Source organism: Nothoprocta perdicaria, unplaced genomic scaffold (assembly GCF_003342845.1).
Source record: "Nothoprocta perdicaria isolate Ctin4 unplaced genomic scaffold, notPer1 scaffold_28, whole genome shotgun sequence".
Taxonomy (NCBI): domain Eukaryota; kingdom Metazoa; phylum Chordata; class Aves; order Tinamiformes; family Tinamidae; genus Nothoprocta; species Nothoprocta perdicaria.
The window spans coordinates 3,767,726-3,784,335 of record NW_020455510.1 but is presented as its reverse complement, the minus strand read 5'-3'; the positions used below and the strand labels follow the sequence as shown (position 1 = coordinate 3,784,335).

Genomic DNA, 16,610 nt, shown 5'->3' with positions numbered 1-16,610 from the left:
CAGCCTGGAACAGCAGAAAGGCCCTGGTTCTTCTGAAAACACAGAACTCTAGGGTCTTGGGAAGTTCCTTCACCAGTGCTCTAGGGAATTCCAAGAACAGGGAGCTCCTGAGCTCTCATTTATTTTGTTAGCTTGGGAAGAAATTCTACTTGCGGAAAGCAGGTGAATCTCCAGTTGCCTTCTTTACGTCCCTGTGCTGTCTTTTTTGTATTTCTTTTCTGTAGCCTGTGTCCCTTGACCAGTTTGATGTTATTTTGTTCTCTTTGACGCTACCCCTGTGTCTTCTTGCCTCTTTCCTGGCAGAGCTGTTCCCTGCTGTGCTGCTGTGGTCCTTCTTCACCAAATGCGCCACTGATAGTAAGTGAGGTTTCAGTAGCCACCACCTTGCAGGCGGTGCAGAGTGAGCAACGGGAAGCTGTGGAGAGCACAGCAAGTGTAGCGCTGCAGGGGCCCATGCTGCTGCGTGCTGCCAGGTCCTGCCCAACGCCCCTTCCAGGGTGTCACAAACTGGAGCGCATGCACACGGATACACAGAGCCCGACCCAGCTCCACGTGGACAGCACTCTCCTTGCAGCAACGAGCTCCTTTCCACATATGTAACACTGCTCAAATGGCTGTGCTCTGCCCGACAGCGCAGGACAAAGGAAACAGAAGTCCTAAAGCTAAGCTGGGGGAGAAGGAGAGGTGCCTCCCCTACCGGAACTCAATGTCCAGGCTCAACCAGCGCGCTCCCAAAGCGGAGTCAAGAGAGACTTCAAACTCTTCTCCTGAGGAGAGGGAAAGATAGGTGGGGGGAGACAGATACCCAGATTCCTCTTGTCCTGTCCCTTGTGTCAAGGCTCCATCCCTCCAGATGTGTTACAGAGTCCAATCCCAAAGCCTGCGCTCCAGAGCGCTGACACAAGACGTCAGCGAACAAACTATGCAGGATACTCACAGCTAGTAAAGTGCAGCAACCTACTCACTGCTAGCAAAGAGCAGCAATCTACTCTCTTTAATAAAAAGGAAAAAAAAAGTCAGTAATTCTTGGAGCACTGGTTAGCCTCCTCTTACAAGTAATTACTCTAAGATAAAGGTCTGCCAGGCTTGCAAAACATAAACGGCTGCACATTGCATTGCGGCAGTGTAGCTATGTCCACAATCCTGTGAATAAATGCTAACATCTGAGTTTTAAGCCTGATTCAACCCCTTCAGCCAATATTTTTAGCAGATTTTCACTCAGAGTGGTTATTTGGCCATGAAAAACTCATTTCATACAAATCAGAAATGCAAACCAACATTTCTGTGGCTCCATTTAAGGTAATCTCATACATTTCTCCACATGCAAAGCTGAAAGAGCAGAAGGATGCAGAGAACACAAAACCCCCAGTTCATTCCTGCTGTCTACTGCTTCTGTACTTGTGTACAATATAAAAAAGTGATGATTTAAAAAAAAAAAAAAGAAAAAAAAAAGAAAAAAGAGTGGGGGCTGTAGTAGACAGGACACTGCCAAGCAGCTTTAAATTGAATTACACAGCCTGCTAATTTTTAACGATGAGATAAAATTTCTCTGAACACTACACATTATAGTTAAATCTGCAGCACTTCCCCCCTTGCCCCGTGTCTCTCCCCTGCAACCACCAGTCTTTCAAAGCTGCACAGCAAGTTGCGTAGATAGTATTAATATGGGGTGTGATGTGAAATATTTAAGAGAGATTTTTGTACTCTATGTTTGATGCAACATTTAATTTGGGAGAGAATAAACTGATGGTGTACAAAGAACATGTACGGTGACTGGCTTCCACTGCAATCGTTCTGTTATTAGGAGATATAGCTGCAGCAGCAGCAAGGTTTGAGGAGAATCTGATGACACTGTCTATGAAACAAAACAAGCAAACAAAAAAAATCCAAACCCGCCTCCCAGCTCCCCTGCAAAAAAAGAAAGGCGTGTCTATAAAAAGACATTCTTTCTGTCTGGGTCATACTACCAGCTTCTTGCCTTGTCAACGCAATGATCATAAATCTTTGTTCTATTTTAAAGGAGGTTTGCTGAAAAGGGGAAGCAAAAAGAATTATTTGGGTTATTTTCTACGTTTGTTTTGGTTATGATTCTCTATTTGAAACCTGATCTCCTCTCCTTTCAAGTCAACAGTACAGGGAAGCAGATCCCAGAAACAACATAACAATTACTGTGATTAAAAGTCCTGTGTAAGATTTGTGCAATACTTTCCAGTGCTCACTGGCTCCTTTTTTTTCCACTGAAAATTATCAAATATGTTGATTGAAACATATAAAGAAACAAATTAGTTTGGAATGTTATTCTTTGTGAAGGCAAATTTAGCGGAGCCAAGTATTCTAACAATTTTCAAAGGTCACTTTAAATTATAATTTGACTGATCATGGCAAGCTCTGTAGAGAATATTTCCTTGCACTTCTTTTAAGCTATAGTGACTGCAGGTAAGAAAGAAATTCACAGTTTCACTGCATTCTACCAAGGAATAGTAAAAGAGTTCCTTCTGAATTTTTTTTATGAAAAATTTACCAGGAAAACCAAAAGCAAAACCAGCAACAACTCATCAGGGCTCCGCCGTTCTCCTGCTTGGACCATCTCTGCAGCCAGGCACGCTCTCTGCAAGAGCCACGCACAGCAGACACAGCTAATTTCAACATTAGCCCGAGCGCTTTTCAGGAAGATGCTCTCGGAGCAGCTGTGCAGAACTCCTACATGCTTACCGGAGTAAAGCCACGTCAGCATTTTCTTTCACTTTCAATAAATGCAAATTTTTTCAAGAGTTAAGAGTTTTGCTCATCAAAACGGTTATTTTATGTTTAGTCACTTAATTATTCATTCTAGCTATAACAAGTGGAGCAATGCAGGGTTGAAAATATGCTCCAGATGGGAAGAACAGAAATCAGAAATAAATCAATTTATTAAAAATAGGAACAGATTTGTTTTTATGGCCATAATTTTCCTTTAAAATATTCAGAAGCTTCCTTTAGGTTCTGATTTAGTTCAGAATGTGCTGAGCTTATACTCATTCCTCTGAAGCTAGAGTGCTTCCCAGCTTATAGGCTTGTTTTTATAAAAGAGATTCATGTCAGGTGCTAAAATAATTCACATGAAAAATGTATTTGTAAGGAACAAAAGATTAACAAGCTCTGGAGGACAAACAGTTGGCCACAAGGAAATTCTCTGCAATGTACATAAGCAAGAGGAAGGCACAGGGATAAAACACCCTCAACACAACATTCCTGGGTAGGAGATCTGGCTGGACTTCCTCGGCAGCTCCGCATCGCTGGCCCTCTTTCCCATTTGGTACAGGCGGCAATTCCAGTTCAGAGCAGCTACCTGCAATAACCAAGTGTCCCACAGGAACAAGGCCCATTGAAACATCAATCTCTAATAACAATAAAATAAATCCAACAGAACTGACATTTCTGGGGACTACAGCCATATATGCAGGTTAAAGGAGCGTAATGCTGTTAAAACAATACCAAAAAGAATTTTTTGTTTTAGATTCATCAACACCATTTCAACTAATAGCAAAGGTATGTTACAGGTAAGGAGAAATTTGAGTTGATCCAAACCCATATGCATTTTATTATTGGACTATTCACAATGTTACTCAGTATCCCACAGAAATACCACAGTGATAGGATAAAATCTAAAAGAAACATACATGGGGAATAAAAGCAAGGCATGAAGAAAGCAAAGAAGAATGATATTGCCAAATCACAAAATGACTCAAAAAAAAACCCAGCTCAGTTCTACCGCTGTAAACTGATCACTACTGGATTAAGAATCTACTGGATTAAGAACATCTCAGAATTTTGCTTAGTTTGTCCAGCGTATTATAAACTGTTACTATAACCTTTGCATAAATAACGAAAAGGATCACGGAAGCCAGGCTATTAAGTCAGGACACCATTAACAAAAAAAAAAAGACAAAAAAGAAAAAAAAAGACTAAAAGAGATGCAAATCATTCACGTACAATAAACATATCATCGCTCATTAAAGACGCATCTGCCTGGATCCATCTTTGCTTTTTCTTCAATTCTTTGAAGTCACGTGCCATCACACAGAAAGGAAGTATTAGCTATGAAGACAGAGCTCTCTATAATTAGATACTCCTCTTTTTTATTCCCATATATCACCAAAAAAGAGTGGATGGGAAAAATATGAACAGTGATAATATGCTGAGTATACTCAGTAACAAATATATTGGACAACATCTTAATTCTTTCTCGGTACATAATGCCGTGTTTGCTCTAAGGTCAGTTAAGTTACTATAAGAGATTTTTAATGAAAACAATTATAAATTTAAAATAACTGTGTTTAAAGCATTTAACAGTCAGTAAGGTCAAGTGATTATGGTGGTTACAAGACCCGAGGGACATGTTCACACCAAAACAAAGCGAATAAATTATCTCAGCCAGTGCATGTAATCTCTAAGTGACCACAGAGGTTATTCAGTGTACAAGCCCATCCGACTTTCATGCAAAACCAATAATGAAAATTTATCTGCCAAGGGGAGAAAAAAAGCACCATAACCAGTAAAACTTTCAGGCCAGGCTGAGAGCTGGGAGGAGTGGAGAATGAACGCGGGAAACATGTTTTGTGATTAAGAAAGAATTCATGTCATGGAACAGACAGGCAAGATACTGAATAGGTTGCACTGAGGTATGGAGGCAAATGATGCAACAAAATACTAAGCTACATCGTTAGCAGAAGTGCTCTCAGTCCTGTAGGGCTTTGGCATGTGATATATCCAGTGAAGTAAAACTTAGGCAGGAGTTCAGAACATTCATCTTCTAACTTCTGTTTTGGCTTTCTGTCAAGAAAATTCTGCCAAGAAAAACAGCAAGAAAACAATGGATTTTTAAATGGGACAGTTACTGTGCCTTAGTTATCCCATCACACGCCCTAGATCGGGCACAGCCCTGCTGTTTTACCACAACGTAAACATCTTGCTTCAATTCCTCCAAGCACGAAAGACCTAGATGCTGTGTCTTCATTTCTGTTCTATAACAGCACTGTCTGTAAAGAAAACCATCCACATCAAAGATACAAAACTCACATGTATAAGAAGTGCATATTCTTTGATGGGAATTCTAACTTTGCTTTGGAGTATAGTCCTATCAAACATGATGCAAAAGATGCACCCTAGCACAGAGCAGGCAAAGCAGGATGCTGTTCTTTGCCCCTGTCTGCCACTGAGAATACTACTATCTAGGTGGGTCATCAGTCATCATCTCACAACCATCAGGGTATTCATTTTCACAATACACTTAGGAAATAACAAAATGTAGTCACTCTCATTTTATAAATGGATTATGAGTATGGAGTCAGAAATAGAATGGACAAAGGACATGCTCAAATGCAGTTTTGACTGCAGATGAGAAAAAGCAAGCAAAGGAGCAAACAGTAGCCAGTGCAGACAAGACTCCACAGGGGAGCCTGTTTGCAGTCTCACTTTGGCCATAACCTAATACCTGCTACTGTTTTATATACAAAATATGAAAGTAGTGCATTTAAAAAGGAAAGAAAGACCAAAACAGAATATCTCTGTATCTGAGAGGTAATAGAAAAGTTTTGGGTCTAAGCTGCTCAGTTCTCCCCCTCAAATATTCCAGGCAATTTCAATGGCACCGATTGCCAAAGAATGCAGTTACCTTTCTAATCTAACCTTTCTAGAAGCCTATTCCAAGGTTTATAATTTGTATGTTCACATGTAAACATTCAATCAAGGATGCACATGACAAAATAACACCACCATGAAATACCTTTTAAAAACAAGAAATGCCAAGTGGCTGCTTGTACTCTGCGAATCCCCGTGGAAGGATTAAAACAACAGCCGCAAGATACTCTGAAGCTGTCACTGCCAAACACAAGGCACTGGACACAGGCTCTGGCTGTAACATGCAAAATGTGTGACGATTCAAAGCCCAGAGGAGAATTTCAGCAGGCAGACACTGCTGTTTAGGGTAGATTTTGGAGTTCTCCTGTCTCCAGAAGGCAACTCCTCTCCTGGAGCTGTCTGCTGTAAAAGGCATCTGTGAAGACTGAACCGGCTTGAACAGCAATGCTGCCGAGCTTCTCTGCGAGGCCTGGACCCACTCACACAGAAGCTGTGCAGCCTCCAGCAGCCCTTCACTTGCTCATCTATCTCCTCATTCCAACTCCCAACACGAGACTCTCACAGAAAACACATAGAAGCTGGTGAATGGAAGTGGTCTCTACTGTGCTTTTGTCTTTTCACAACCAAAAAGACCAAGAATGTGGAATCTCCTGTTTTAATGATTACTCTTCTAAACCTGAATCCTCTTCATTAATCTACGAAGGGTCAGAGAGCTCCAACAGAATAAAGCAAAGCCATGAAGAGCTTGCAGAGATGCAGCCAGCATACCGTGGACACAAGAGGATGCAGTGACGGAGGTACAGCAGGATGACAACGCCATGTTTCCAGAGCTTTTATATAATGCCGTAGCCTCATTTCAGGAAGAAAACAATTCTACTAGATGAGCTGTTTGAGTCATCTTCACCTTTTTGAGCATTTCAAGCATAACCAGTGCCATGGCAGTAACGCAGGCAGCCAAACAGTATCTGTAACAGGACACTTAGCAGAGATTCCCATTCTTCGTTCTGGTCTTCTGCTGTTGCACTCTAACCGCCCTGACCTGTAGTCACACAACATCAAGGAACCGGTAGCAAATTTGACAGACTAAGTAATGTTTCAACCTAAGAAGCTCTGTGTGTCTGTGCCCTACGTCAGAGGGGAATTTTCATGAGTACCACCCCAGCAAAATTCCGCTCATTCAGACAGTATTTTTGATATTGCCACTCTACTGCAGGGGAAAAAAAAAAAAAGAAAAAAAAAAAAAAAAAGGACTTTCATAAAAACATGCTACAGTTTTCACCACCATTCTAAAAAAATATAATATTGAAATTCTGTGGGTAGTACTTTTGGTTGCAGACATAGAGCTATGCAACATCATACGCATTAACATCAGGCACCACCACTCCTTTGCGCACACAGAAGGCTACAGAGTCCTTCTGTTGGAAGGACAGTGTCTTTTTCCTCAATATAGGGCAGATATAAAGCCCTATCTCTGAATTTGTCTTAATTAACAGAATCATGCTGAAGCTACACACAGCACATCACAGGAGGGCAAGTGAAGCAAGGGTAGGGGGAATTTCCAAGTTCACTAATTCAATTAGGAAGCAGTGACTGACACTTGGACAGGAAAGGTTAATTGGGGTCACCAAAACGCAGTAATTCCTTACCTAACCAGTCATTAAACTTCTTAACCTCTGAGGGCAGTCCCAGTTCGGTGAAATCACCCGTGTGGAGAAGGATGTCCCCATAAGGCATCTGGATGCCATCTGTTCTGGAGTGCGTGTCTGAGACGCAGACAAATCGCGTGTGGCCCGCTGGTTTTGGAGTATCATATGGAATAGGGTCGACCCTAAAGTAGACACATAAAGATCTTATAACAGTTACAAGATTAAATTCCTCACATCTCATATTTCAATCATCAAAACAAATCTATCTATACATAATTGCACATGCACACACACATTCATTTATACACACACCATGCTGAAAGAAAAGATTCCATAATGCAACACCGTCAAAAACCCAGGAGGGACCACAATGCTTATCAAAAACTTACCTAAGAAGTATTTTGAAGAAAATTTCACATGATATAGCCAGTTTCTGATCATTTAAACACTGGTGGGTATTTAGAATATGGATTAAATTGAACACTGGTGAAAATAAGTTTTCAGAAACTTTGAACTCAGCTGCACCTCCTTCCATCACCTGCCTTCTGGCATGTGCAGGTGCACGAGCCCCTCTAGCAGGTGGCCAACAGTCTATCACTTCACTGGAGCAGCTCTCACAGCCAAACAGATTCAGTGCTGCAATGAGGCCTGGAAACTGCGGAACTGAGCAGGCTCATAACTCATTACTCATATAAAAGCTTGAGCCCATCTTCCAAGCTCTACAAAATCAGAAAATGATGTGATAATGCATTCAGTAACCCTGGATAAAAAGTATTTCTTAATTATATTAACTTAGTTCAAATGGCTCTTTCCAAGCTACATTTTGTTGAAATGATCCTACCAGCTGCTTTAAGTGACTCAGCACAAATCCAAATTTGTGTCTTTTTCTTCATTTAGGCAGAACAGAGGAAGATAACAGGAAAGAGACAAGTGGTCTGGGCATACTTAGCTGTTAGGTGCTATCGTTTGTATGAAAAGATCTTGAAAGTACAAAAGGACCTACCACCAGTGTCAGGACTACTATTATTTCACTGCAAAGTTACTTTGTTTTTATTTGCTCAGTTTTTCTCCTCTGGAGACTGATGTCATCACACTGTAAATCAACCCTCAGTAACACAGCATCTGTATTAACATCACTGAAAAGCCCATCCTAACTGCACAAAATTTCAACCCATTCCAGTGATGGGCCAATTTATGATTAAAGCTTAGTATGAGTTAAAAATCTTGTGGTATGCAAAAGATGCACTGGAACAACGTCCCAGTTATGTCTCAAACCAGCACAACAATGAAAGCAAGCCCCATATATTTTCAAGTACCAACAATACCAATCCTCTAAGACTTACTGGGATGAACTGGCGCAACAACAGACATTCAAGAATTGTTGTCTGAAAGCAAAGAAGAAAATTCAGACTCTAGTAGCTTTGCTTTCCACACTGAATGAAAAGCAAGTATGCAGAGCAAAAATGACTGGGAATGTGTTTTCCTTAAATACTCAGATTTTTAATGAGAAAATACAGGCCATAGAAGTGTTCCATTATCTTTCCTAAAACGGATGCATCCGTATTTACATGCTGAACAGTATGGAAACTTACACTGACGTCTTAACTTTGGCTCCTCACATAGGTGAGAGAAGCCAATAGGATCCTCCAGGGAGTGATTCAGCTTCCCAGAGTGGGAATAGTTTATAATGCTTCAGGAAACTGAAGCCCTATAAGGACTCTCCTGCAATGGAAAAATGTTCATGTTAACACACAAATGCTTTACTATTTTTAATTTGGCAGGGTATTTACTAATACCTTTAATTACAGGCATACATGAAAAAGGTGGAGGATCTTACTTCTTAGACTGCATTTTCTAGACAGCAGAAGTATTTCCATTAAGATGTATTTGACTGCTGTGATCTACTGAGCTAACTTGCAAAATTCAGGCTCTACAAGATTTAATATGGTCTTTATTTTACAAACAAGTGTTTTTGTGAGATATAATAAATGGGAAGGAGCAGTTTCATTGACATTTTTTTTCCCCCTTCTCAGTTTTTGGTACGGGACCCACCTTTTCCTCCCAAAACACCAGGCATCATTAGTTGAGGTGTAGAAGTGGTTACTCCTACAGAAAACCATCACAAAACCTGAACTCCCACCACAAACGGAATTTTCTCCTCAGTCAGGGATCAGAATTTAACAAGCCTGCTGCCACTGAGAAACTTCACTCACCCATCAAAGGTCAGCTAGGTGCACCTTAGTGCTTTTTTACCTGGTCCTTCAACCTAGATACTAAAGGTAAATGGATACTTTTTAGGAATATGCCTTGGAGTAAACACAGGGGACTCAACATCTGTGTGCTTCAGAGCACGTTTTCTCCAGACACAAGGAAAATGAACGCTCACTTCATCACTGGCACGTTACATCACTGCCACATGCCTCTTTCAGACTGCCCCTGCACCAGTGATGACTGGCATTGGCTGCCTCTGTGCAGACACTTCTGTTCCCGCACAGACATGATGCTTTTCCTATTGCTACCATTTCTTCTCAAACCGCTCCACTTCATGCGATCCCTACTAGCATGTGACCCTGAAATCTGTTTTAGGATCTTTTCTATTCATGCACTGACTTGACTTACAGAAAATTCCACAATCTAAATATCATTAAGTTTCTGATCCTTCTTTCTCCTCTTTACATATACTATGTATGCCAAGTAACCCTTTTCTATATCTGAACTTAATTTCTTCTCTATTCAGTCATGCTTGGCGAGTAAGTATTTGCAAGTGAGATACTGAAGGCTATTGTGTCCAGTCCATCAATTTTATCTTACTCAAAACAGTCCTTCAATAGAAACTTAATAAAAGTGGTGTTATTGCTAATCCTAAAGGTTCACATTTTCATTTTATCTATAGCTACTGTATGGGAAAGAGTCTTGCCAGATTTTCATTTATCAGCGTATGACAAAAGGAGCGGGCGAGTTACCACGGCACAGGGCGGGCAGCCTTCTGCCTGCGGCCATCTAGCCCGCCGGGCCTCTGCTCCCGCCGCGGCCGAGCTCCGGGCTCCGCACGTCGGCACCTCCTTCGTGGGTGTTTGTCTCACCCTCTGTGGTTCCACAGGATGTAACACGGAATTATTTCTGCCCTGCTCACCATGAGTCTCTGCCAAATCAGAGCACGTACCAGGCAAATGAGCAGCTCCCTTACCCGTTGCTTCAAACACCGTGCACCCAGCCAACTCGGACAGACTCCACCACCAAAGCCCTGGTTTTTCAGTCCTCCTGAGCTGGCAGACAGAAACACTTTGCAGATTATCCTACCACTGCATTTGGGCAAGCATGCTTATGGAACAATACAGTAAATGTAATGCCAGGGTAATTTAAATGTTCATGTTTGGATTAATGCACTAACCAGAAAATGGAAAACACTGGAAAACAAAATATTCAGTATTATCAACATATCAAAGTGAAAAGAGGAGCTTTTGCCTTCTCTTTTAGCAAACAAATTTAGGCATCTCACTAAAGTCAACTGGTGACAGGTAAACATCTATCCTATGACATCTTGTACCTTAGAAAGACCAAGCACTTAAATATTTTTTCCGAAGCTTATGTAAGGCCCAGAGCGAAATCCCATAGGGCAGCTGAGCAACACTGCCTCCTAAAATGGTGATTATCATGACAGTAACGTAACATCTGTTGCAATCAAAGCAATCTTGACAAAGGTTCAGGAATCAAAAAGGATAATATAATCTCTGTTAACTTCTATAGAGATCTTGCTTATCAGGCAATTGCTTGACTGAACTATATTGAGTCCTTCAGAAGTAAATCCCAAATTCACAATTCTTCGAAACAGCAACCTTCACATGGTACGTACTTTGCTCAAGCTTCAACTAGATCCTCAGAGTGCTGTCTTATAAATCGGCAGCCCTAGCAAACTATCTCAGAGGCAAAATAGCATTTTGGTGCTCCAGAAGACACATCTGCGGACAGAATTACAGTGGGTTCCTATTTTCAAAGAGAGCTTAGAAACGACACAGGCATCCTTTTATTTTATTTCTTTGAAAGAAGTGTAAGTTTTCATTCCAAAGTCTAATTCTGCATAGATGATTTCAGGAGCTCCAAGACCAGGCTCTAGCTCTGCTAGCTGGTCCCATGCAAAGCCTGTGACCAACACACAGCCTTTCACTTCCCTGCTCACTTGGGTTTTGAAATAAGCAGGTCAATTCCCACATCTTCTCTTATAGCAGGATTCCCAAGAAATCAATTCATCCATAAAGATAAAATAAAAAACTAAAGTTTCATCCAGGAATAATTTCTGGTTCCTAAGGAAGAGTATGTCAACTCGGATGAATGCAGCACCTAGATAGATGCAGATGCCTTCTTTTTCCCCCAAATAGATGCACAAATATTTCTACCCTTAGCATATTGCAAAAGTAGCATTACTATTTATAGTCCGCTACTTTTTAAACTAGACTTGTTTTCCTTCCTGCACATGAGCAGAAGCAACTGCAGAAAACCACATCATTTTACCCTTCCCTAAACTCACCAGACATCCGAGGGTCCCAAAACATATGGGGTCCTTATCTCTCCCAGATTTTATCAAAATATATACCTTTTTTTCCATCTTCTAAAAGTGTCTCAATTAGGTTTTTTTTATATATATATATATATATATGCGCTTGCATTCTTAGATTTGTTTCTACGACATCTGAATTAGCATTTGTTCTTGGCCGATTTAAAAACAGGCTTTTGTTTACATATAAAATCTGTGTGTATTGCTCCACTTCCTCTATTGTTTTAGGGGCCATTTAGAGACACATTATCCAGTTAATTCTCCATTAAAAGCATAACTCTGTTATTAACACTCTTTAAAAATAACTTATTTAACTTTCAAAGCTTCTACTATGCACAGTGATGATTTTATTTATTTGCAATTTAGCTTACTCTTGCAAAAGATTCAAACTCTTCCCGCTAACCCTATTTTCAAAATTTGTAAACCAAATACCTTTTGAAAGAGCTGTTTAGCTCAGTGTATTTATTTTAGAATCAAAATACAAACATTTTCTGCAAAAACACTTACAAGAAGTTTGTTTTTAAGTGCTGTTAGTTCCCTCTGGAGCTATGGCAATGAAAGATAATTTTGCCTGACCTGGAAAATGAAAGCAATAGACTTTCTGTATCTTCATCTTTTCCTTTCCCTCAATGCAAACATCCGCCTCTACACATATTCCCTCCGGCATGTGACGTTCATGAGAAGAGACTGTGAATTTCTGTGGAAATGTCTTGTTACTATACTGACAGCATTTGCTGCTCCAGCCACATCACACGACTTTGTTGTACTGTTATTTGTTTTTTCTCTCAGATCTTCCAGTCCTGAAATTCAGTGATCATGTGAAAACTGTGGCTTTAATTATTTTCTTATCCCCAAATACATCAATAGCTCTCTCTGTTGAAGAAAAATGCATGAAATGCCCAAGTATGTCTTGTCTAAGTTCAAGAAATGGAATAGAAACAGAAAGGGTATATAATTCTTCTTATTAAGAAAATCTCACCAGGACTTGCTACAATACTACATAAAAAACCCAAACTACAGCATGGAACATGGAAGAGCTATGGCATCCCTATTCCTCATTAAACATTAAAACTCTCTCAGTCTTCTGAGCTGCCTCACTCCAACAGCGTCCTGTATGGCTCTGCAGCTCCCACAGCTCACCAACAGCCTCCCCATTAATCCTGCCTTGGCCCTTTTCTGCTTTCCATGCTTCCAAGTCATGCCCTCTGCTGGGTTCTCTGCCTTGCCCCACTCCCAGGCTCAGGCACCGTGAGCTCCACAGCCCCAGGGCACAGAGCTGGCTGTCCTCAGCTGCTCCACACCGCTGCCTTTGCTCGCCAGGCTGTGCCCCAACCCCAGCTCAAACACCTACAGTCTGTATCACCTTGACAGGCCACTAACATCTTTACATCCTTCATGTCACCTCTGTACACCAGGCTGCCCCTCAAACACCGGGCAGCTCTTGTGTTTGCCAAGCACAGCTGTAGATCCCAATCCTACACAACACTGTGCAGGAATGAGGGCCTCGTGAAGAGAACTGATTTCAAAACACGGATGCATCTGGCAAAGGTGGTGGTTCTGTGGTACCAAGTGCTGAACAACACAAAACCAGATACTTATTTCCTTTCAATAAACACATGGAACATGACATAGATATTGCTTTAAATGGTCACCATCAGCCATTTTTTAAAATCAGTTCTATTACTGCTTCTGTTAACTTGACCCCATGTTCCAGCATGTGCAAATCCCAAGAAAACATTTCCTTTCCTCTCTGCCTGACAAGCCAAAGACACAGGACCTTTCACCACTCTGACTGGCAGAGCTCATATATTAGGTGCACGTATGTGCACCTAAAAACAAACTAATCCTGGTTAGTTATAACCTCTTCTGCAAGTCTCCATGTACACATGTCTCCCATCAAAACCTCTTAAAAAGTTCTGGAAACTGTAAAACTGAGATCTGATGCTTATTTCAGAGATGCCATTAATTGTGTCCCAGTTCAAAGGGAAAATTTCCACATTTACAACCCCCCATGAGAATTCAATGTGTCACTCAGCTTACTGCTAGCATTTCCAATAACTATAGCTGCAGGGAAATGATGGATCTTTTCATTAAAGGTTTTGGAGCTGCTTTGCTTTCAGTGAAATCTGTAAGACTGCAACTGAAAACATCTATCCCATCCACTGTCACAATTTCGGCAAACTTAAAGAGAATCTGCCTTATGATGCAGCTGGAGGAATGTGTCCCCTCAGCCCACCATAAACCTCAGCTGACTGAGACTCCAAATTCTGTTATTCCCAGATTCTGGTGAGTCTTAAAAGCAGAAACGGGTAAAATCCAAATTTTCTATGATGCTTCAGGGAGTGTTTAATAATCACATGCTGCTGTTCTGAAGTACCTAATCTTCTCTGATACTAATGGGAATTCAGAAACTGACCTGTTTGACTGCTTTTGAAAATACCCTCCATCATCACCTTGCATATGATATTTCTTTCTGGTCAATGAAGTATCTTTCAAAATTTGGGTACACGTGCCTTTCTAAAACTTAAAAAAAGCAGAATAGTACTGAAAACAACAGCAACATCAGTATTACAGTCTAATATTCAGGCAAAAGTTTCTGATTTAAATAGAACAGTAAAATGCTTGGTGCTAGGATGGTTTCAATTAAAAACCATTAAAAAACACTTTTCCCAAATTCATTCTTTCTGTTGAGGGACTCAGCAGCAGCTATAAATTATACTCCCAAAAATTCTTCTGCTAACAAAACTTCACCTGCTAAGAGGTATGTCAACAAGCTTCATACACCGAAGGAAATACTTTATTTCCTGACTAAAAGCTCTCCAAACATTGACTCATTACATCTTCCTGGAATGCAAAATTTGGAATCACACTGCTAGCGAAGAGAGAAATTTAGAATCCAATTTCCAAGACAATGAGATTTGAAAGATGCACATTTTACATCTCAGCTAGTGAGGCTAAATTAATGTGTGGTGTGTCTGTCCAATTACTTCAATTGCACGAGGCATAAAACAAGGAGAGCTTATTTCTAGGGTGGAAACAACAGAGAAGTTCTTTGTAATGGGGAGAAAAAAACAGTATTTAAGTATAGACAATATTACCTAGAAGATCTGTTTCTGAACGTGAACCAGTACATCATGCATACATTGATATACACACCACAACACACATCTCTGTGGAGAAAATTCATGAGGGAAAAAACGTGTGTCCACTAGGCTTTGTTTTCTGTCCTGCATCTAAACCCAGCAGGCTCTTTAAAGATTTTAGCAGTAAAACGCTTCTCCATCTAAACCTGAGAATCATACACTACGCTCATACTAAATATAAATACAACTCTTCACAGTAGCTCTGAAGTCCTTAAGGCCTTGCATTTTTGCCATTCACTCACGTGCATATGAAGCATTTCATCCACTGTCAAAAGATCTCTGCCTCTAGCTCCTCTTACACCACTCATTTCTGTCTAAACTTAAACAAAACCAAAGTTGAAGCAATTACTCCAGATTCAGAATGGTGAGTAATCCAAAGCAGACCCAGAACATCTAGAAAAACAAGTAATTATTTCATATATATATATATATATATGAATATATATATATATTTAAAGTGAGAAGTAAAAGGCAGCACTAAGTTCTCTCTCAAAACTTCACTTTGGACATCAAATGCTCCTGGACAGAATTTTGCACTTTTATCTACCTCTTACCTTTCTAGTACTACTGTCTTTGCTATAGCTCACACCATCTCCCTGGCATACATTTTTCACATGAAGCCTAGCCACAGAACTGGATTCAATCAATGAAATACTGTAATTCCTTGGTCCTCCTTAGATCAGAGAGGGCTGTAGCGCACTGCACATGCATGTAAGAGTGTGCCAAACACAGTCCCAGCTAAAAAGGACTGTATCAGCTGATTTCTCCTTCTTTTGGATCAGATTGATTTCTCCCTCTTTTTTCTCTCTCTCCTGAATTAACAACTTAGGACTAGAAAATTGCACGTCAATGGTACATGTTGCAAAGTATTTCAAAATACAAACATCAGTTTGGGGGGCTTTTAGACAAAGCTGTAACAGGGAAAGAAAAAAATGTAGCATGTGCACCAGCAGAACACTGCACAAGCTCAGCTTCAGCTGGAGATTCTTCAGAGCCACACAATTCATTTGAACTTGTTTTCTTTCCTTGCTCCCACTGTTTTTTTTTTTTTTCATTTCTCCCATTATTTGGTATTCTTATGTAGTCCCTCCTAAGGCAATGAGTGCTTATCATCCCTAATAGATCTACTATTGATAGGCTGCTGAACCTTTCTAGCACAACTGCATACTTTAAAAGATAATAAAATAACAATGACTATTTTTGTTGCACCATCATCATAACTTGTCTATGGCATTTATTTGATGCATGAATCACATTTAGGCAAGCCATATTATGAGAAACACTTGCTGCATATACCATCAAGAGATTTTATCAATAATGCAGTTAATAGGCAGAAGCTTTGTGGGCAACCACAGTGCTATAGGTTATCACAGAACATCTCATTTTGCTTATAATTCTATCTTAAAAATTAATGAATTCAGAATCCTCAGTGGGAATATCTAGGGCATTCACACTTACCAGCAGTGTTACAGACTTCTTCACTGATATCCTTTATTTTCAAAGAAGTCTCCCCAAAAAAATCAAATCCAAAAATGAGTTATAGTCAAGATAGGAAACTGCCTTAGGGATACTTTTCAAAAATTCAATTTAAAAACATACTTGCCTTCACTTTTATGGCAGTAAAAAAAAAAAAAAAAAAAAAAAAACAAA

At 40.2% G+C, this 16,610-nt stretch overlaps 1 protein-coding gene across 3 annotated transcripts in view; it reads right to left on the bottom strand.

Annotated features, from left to right (window-relative positions):
* MPPED2 (metallophosphoesterase domain containing 2) overlaps positions 1-16,610 on the bottom strand; it is a 149,414-nt gene that overhangs the window by 49,378 nt on the left and 83,426 nt on the right. For all 3 annotated transcript variants that reach the window (XM_026041186.1, XM_026041185.1, XM_026041187.1), the window contains one exon: positions 7,266-7,447. In XM_026041186.1, the coding sequence (XP_025896971.1) occupies positions 7,266-7,447 (182 nt within the window). The remainder of the gene's footprint in view (positions 1-7,265; positions 7,448-16,610) is intronic.